Source organism: Fukomys damarensis, unplaced genomic scaffold, assembly GCF_012274545.1.
Source record: "Fukomys damarensis isolate Sample0158 unplaced genomic scaffold, DMR_v1.0_HiC HiC_scaffold_14, whole genome shotgun sequence".
NCBI lineage: Eukaryota > Metazoa > Chordata > Mammalia > Rodentia > Bathyergidae > Fukomys > Fukomys damarensis.
In genome coordinates this window covers 24,319,980-24,325,488 of record NW_022900926.1, presented here as the reverse complement: position 1 = coordinate 24,325,488, position 5,509 = coordinate 24,319,980, and the positions used below count along the sequence as shown (strand labels likewise).

Below are 5,509 nucleotides of genomic sequence, written 5' to 3'. Positions count from 1 at the left end.
AATTATAAAAAAAAAAAAAAAAAAAAAACACAAACAAACAAACAAACCCCAAAACATAAATAATGCCCATTTTACAGGTGACATTTTAAACAATGAAAACACCAATGGCTGTGACTGACATCTAGGGCATTGGTCCATAAAAACCCTTTCTAAAAATAGAAATATTTGTAGCAGCAATGCCGTCTTTAAGCATCTGGATGCAAGTCATTGCAAGACCATTTCAATAAATTTTAGTTAATAACTATATCTTACAAAAAAAAGTTTACACACAAATTTATCTTCCAAATATGGAAGAAACAAACAATGTCCCACATTGTAGTGTCCTGCAAGTGTCACATTGATGCTTATAACAAAATCCATCTGCGACCAGGCATACCACACTGATACCATTGTTCACACGCTAAATCCAGAAGGTAAAATAAAGAACTGAAACACTCTGCGATAGGAAAAGCTTTGGAGCTAACGCGATCTCATCAGAAAAGGCACATTTCAGAATATTTGTCATCACAGCCCAGACAGACCTGCGCAAGATCCTTCTCAGACCAGGTCTCCCTTCTCCTGAGACTATCACACCTATCTGGGACAGCGCTCTAACGCTCAGTTCAGAGATAGCACCAGGTTGGGAGGAAGGATAAAAATGAAAACCTCGTCAGCTCACCGAGAGGAGGACGTGCTCTTCGACAAGCTTCCGGCAAACAGTGTACAACAGACAGGGCTGCCGAGCTTCCAGAGATGTGCAAATTCTCTTTCCAACGATGTCCTGTCAGCTGGCAGCTCCGCCAAAAGGCTAACTAAAACATCTGCAGACACACATACGATCCGATCCTTCACAGCCGCCCCTAAGACTGCTCAGAGGAAGGGGTCCATGGGAGGTGCGTAGGAGAAGCCCAGGAATGCCTCGGCTGCCTCCTTCACGCTGGCCGTGATGAGGATGCTGTCGGGGGACCTGCCAATCGAGTTGGGGACAGGCTCTTCAGTGAACTCGGGATCGAAGTGCCGCAGGTCACTGGGTCCGCTCTATGACCGGAGGAGAAAATACGCTCGGAGTCAAAAATGCTTTTGGGTACAGTGACAGGGAAGCCTTTAGGCTTCCAAAGCTAGAACTCATCTCTTTAGGATGCTATCTGTACGCAAACTCTCATAGCCTCCCCACTTTCAAGCACAAAAGCTCAAGGGCCACATATGATTCGAATAAATGGCAAAGTTCACTTTGTGCCTCTTGGTACAAGATATGTTCACAACATTATGTGACTTTTGTAGGGACAAACTTCTACTCTTTCTCTTGGAAACAGTGAGTCTGTGGATAAAACACCTGCCAATTTATTCCTTGAAGTCCCACCAACCACATTCCTGACTCACGAAATGCACTTTGTGCCTCACTATATTTAAGAGGCAGATACTCACCACATTTGGGTTAAAAGGGGGCATAATCTTCTTATTAATGAGATCATCCCAGTTAATTAGGGAGAAGAAGATGTGACTCTTAAGCTCCATCTGTTGAGAAGAAACAGATGAATGTAGAAAGGGCAACGACTGGTAAAGGCAGTGCGGTCCTATTGTGTGACCCAGAGGCCCAGGAAACAGGAAGGCGCCACTCACAAAGTCATCCTTGGCTCCGAGTCTCTTTGTCCTGTCCTTCTGCAGAAGCCCCTCCAGGAGGTGTCGCGCAGAGTTTGTAATATTTGGCTTCAACTGGAGGGGTTTGTTCAGGATGTTGTCATACATCTCAGCTGTGTTTCGGCTATAAAAAGGAGGCTGAAAGAAGAGGGGAGATGACTTCACAATTCATTGCAAGTTTTGCAGAGCACATATTACCAACCTTAAACTGCAATATACAGTGTTTAACTGGACTGGAGATAGTCTTTCTCTGCCCTTTTTCTTTGCCTTTGATTTTTAAATGTTTATTTTTGCAACCTTTATGAATGGGGGGGGTGGCAGCCTAGGCTAATAATCTATGGTTTTTTCACTAACATACAAATGAAAAGTGAAATGGGGGGAAAACCCAGAAAAATCTACAAGATAAATTACGCCTCTAAAATATCTGACTGGCTTTGGCTTCTTAGCAGCTTTTGATGAGCTTACTGGTGAGAGCGAGCCCCATGGACAGGCCTGCGTGTTGGCTGCGCCCAGCTACCTCATCTCTAGGGGTCAATGTCCCAGTGTCACAGAGGCAGGGGCAGTGTCCCCGGGTCCCTGTGTGCCACTCACCAGGCCGTATAGCATCTCATACAAGACGGCGCCCAGGCACCACCAGTCCACGGTTCTGTCGTAAGGCTGCTTATGAAGCACCTCAGGTGCGAGATACTGAAAGACACAGCAGGAAGAAAGCATTTAGAATCAGCAAATCCAAGCAATCCCAAGGCCAGGCATGCACTCTGAAAGGCTAAGGAGGGCCTGGACTCAACCTGGAGGGTCTACTTCTTTAGATTATTTTCCAGTAAAACCTCTGTACTTTTTGAGGTTGACTGACTGACTCCTTACATGTACTGATATTAAGGAAACAACCAGGGACCCTTTTTTATGACACTGATCTTACCAGTGGCTAATTTTATTTCAAGCACTAGAAGGCCTTAACATTTCCCATGTTGCAGCAAACAAAAGTTTGCTTGTGCGGAATTGTACTATGAACTTTCTTAAGAGTTTACTCTTTCGGCATTAAAAGTACTACTGCCCACCTGGGGTGTGGGGGGGCAGGCCTGGAAGCAAATCAAGAGCTCCTACCTCAGGTGTGCCACAGAAGGTGGATGTTGTGCCATTGTGTTCAATGTTTTCCTTGCAGAGCCCAAAGTCAGTGAGGACAATGTGTCCCTGGGAGTCTAGCAAAATATTCTCTGGTTTTAAGTCTCTGTTAAAAAAAAAAATCATTGCATATTAATTTCATTCACCAAGAACAGAAGACACCCTCCACAAAGATCACTGCCTAGGGTATCAGAAGTATTTGAATGTATTGCAGCTATATAGTGAATTTAAAGAAAAAGAATCCTCATTCTGCTCATCTGTATTAGGCACAAACCTAGTTGGCTTGCTTCCCAGTGGCATGGGGTTAAGACAGCTCATATGCTGGGACGCTGGGTTTTTAGTGACCACATTGCACAGAAACACCAATTACTTTAAGTCTCCAAAGACTGCGGCTATGCTCCTCCCTGCCCAGGAAGGCAGTGGTATGAGCGCTTTGACTCACCTATACACGATGTTCAGAGAATGAAGGTAACCCAAGGCACTGGCTATTTCAGCAGCATAGAAACGCGCCCGTGGTTCTAGGAAGCAGCGCTCCCTCTGGAGGTGGTAGAACAACTGCAGAAGACAGAACAAAGTCAGTTTGGGCTGCCAAAGCACTGAATCACTCCTGACATATATTGCTAAAGAGAACAATTGCAGGAAGTGGCTCTAAATAATCCCTTAACTATTTGAAAGCTGGCAAGTTAAAGGAAATGCTAATTTTGGTAACCTCTCCACACACACCCCAGTGGCTTTAAACTAAGTATCTCTAAAAGCAAACAGACTTAGTTAGCAGAGACCCCAAGGCCTGGCATCTACCCACACTGGCTCACCTCTCCACCATTAATGTAGTCGAGGACAAAATACAGTTTGTCGGCAGTCTGGAAAGAGAAGTGAAGGCCCACCAGGAAGGGGTGTTTCACATTCTTCAGTAGAACGTTGCGTTCTGACATGATGTGCTTCTCCTACGAGAAAGACAAGGAAGACTCAATGGCGAATTTCAACTTGCCACCCGAATTCCGAGGTAAAAATTCAGTGAGCATCCCCCTCTGACCCCAAGCCACGAACGAGGGGCATCACATTCATACCTCTTTCTTCTTCAAGATCGCTTTCTTCTGCAAAACTTTGACTGCATAGAATGCTTCTTCTGCCTTGTGTCTTGCTAGAAGAACCTGTAGTTTCAATTAAAAATTATTTTTCTATCCTCATCCAATGAGAATGTAAAATCATCAATGCATGAAAGAGTATGCTGACAAAGTCTCTGCATTTGAAATTACCTTTCCAAAACTGCCTTTCCCAATCACTTTCAAGAAGTGAAAGTCAGATGGTTTAGCATGAGGGTTGGATGACGGACCAAGATTGATTTGCTGAGAAGGACTTGGCTAGAAAAGAAAACATTCTCCATTAATGTCATTACTTCAAAGAGAGACTTCTATAATAAAGCACAGGCAGTGTAAAAGATTATACCTACATATGACTGAGACAAATCACCAAACACAAACACATTCAAAATGATTTTTCACCTATGCATATCACTGTTTAAAATGGAAACTGCACACAACCATGTTGCAAACAGGTAAGTTCTATGAAGTATGCATTTATACTCCACTGACTCAAAAGTTAAATACACATGTCACTTGTTATGAACTAGTGCAGCATTCCTGCCTTGATACTCATTTCTAGAAATGCTATTTTAATCCGTCGATGTAGAAATACGGATTCAGTAATAATTTTCCTGTACAGATGCATCACAGGTAGAGTACTTACTGGAGGAGAGGGGTTGGCATTCATAAGCTCAGGTTCCTGAGGTTGGGAGATTTTCAAAATGGACTGAACTTCAGGGCTGCAGAAAATAAAGGAATCATTTTAAAATTCTGAACTCACCACTAGGGGGCACACCGAGATAAATAGAGGATTTTTGACTTACGCGTTCGCGGAAAATTCAGCATATATATTGAAAACACCCAAGTAAATTATTTAAAGAAAATATAAGTTAAATGACAACCCAGTTAAATATAGAAATTTGGGTTGTTACTGCACAAAGAGTGTTGAATTAGGTTCACATTTAGAAAAAATTATCTTACATTTCCAAGACAGTTTCAATCCACAAAGTCATTTTAATTTTTAAAATTTAAAATTAAGTTTAAAACTTAAACGTTAGACCTTAAGGAGAGAAGAGATTTCTTCTACCCAATCCCAGGGGAAGTATTGGGTTTGCCGATGAACACGGTGATGAGAATAAGTCTTTGCGAGTGGTAAATTCGATCTACACTATCTTTATTTCCTTTAATGCCCCCAAGCCCCGAACTTACTGTTTGCATGCATAGGAGTTATTGGCAATCTTCTGAATAAAGTCGTTGAGGCCCATTCTCCTCTGTTTCATGAAAGCTGTGAATAAAGATTAGAGGGGGGGAAAAAGAAAGGTTTAGACGGCTTCATAACGTCCAACGCCACGCCACACTCACTAATCTGGTCTGGGGACCTTCAAAACGTTTTCACTTCGCGTACTCCAGAATCAGGTCTCTTTACTGCACTCACCGATGAGGATCGCTACCATTCCCCTCATTCTGGAGTAAGTGACAGTGCCTCTTGCAGCCTCGGTTTTCACCGTCATCGTCAAGAACTGAACACAACAGGAACCGAGGACGCGGGACCAGCTTGGTCAACTCTGCGCAGCTGCTGCGCCGGCGCTCGGCTTTATAAACCCTGCACCGCCCAGGGGACGGGGAAGTGGGCGGGGCCTGTGTACCACGAGGAAGCGGCGCGGGGAAGCCCCGCCCCCTGGGCCCCC

General features: G+C 43.9%; 1 protein-coding gene across 2 annotated transcripts in view; it reads right to left on the bottom strand.

Annotated features, from left to right (window-relative positions):
* Positions 1-713: 713 nt before the first annotated feature.
* Positions 714-5,509, bottom strand: part of LOC104863867 (serine/threonine-protein kinase Sgk1) — a 6,996-nt gene continuing 2,200 nt past the window's right edge. The window contains exons 1-12 of one of the 2 annotated variants that reach the window (XM_010626533.3): positions 5,257-5,407; positions 5,031-5,106; positions 4,486-4,561; positions 3,996-4,100; positions 3,807-3,890; positions 3,552-3,683; positions 3,182-3,294; positions 2,722-2,845; positions 2,209-2,304; positions 1,600-1,755; positions 1,405-1,494; positions 714-1,017 (exon numbers count right to left, since the gene is read on the bottom strand). In XM_010626533.3, the coding sequence (XP_010624835.1) occupies positions 850-1,017; positions 1,405-1,494; positions 1,600-1,755; positions 2,209-2,304; positions 2,722-2,845; positions 3,182-3,294; positions 3,552-3,683; positions 3,807-3,890; positions 3,996-4,100; positions 4,486-4,561; positions 5,031-5,106; positions 5,257-5,332 (1,296 nt within the window). In that variant the 5' untranslated portion in view covers positions 5,333-5,407 and the 3' untranslated portion in view covers positions 714-849. Of the gene's footprint in view, positions 1,018-1,404; positions 1,495-1,599; positions 1,756-2,208; positions 2,305-2,721; positions 2,846-3,181; positions 3,295-3,551; positions 3,684-3,806; positions 3,891-3,995; positions 4,101-4,485; positions 4,562-5,030; positions 5,107-5,256; positions 5,408-5,509 lie in introns of those variants that run through there. The other variant, XM_010626534.2, reaches the window with a different exon arrangement.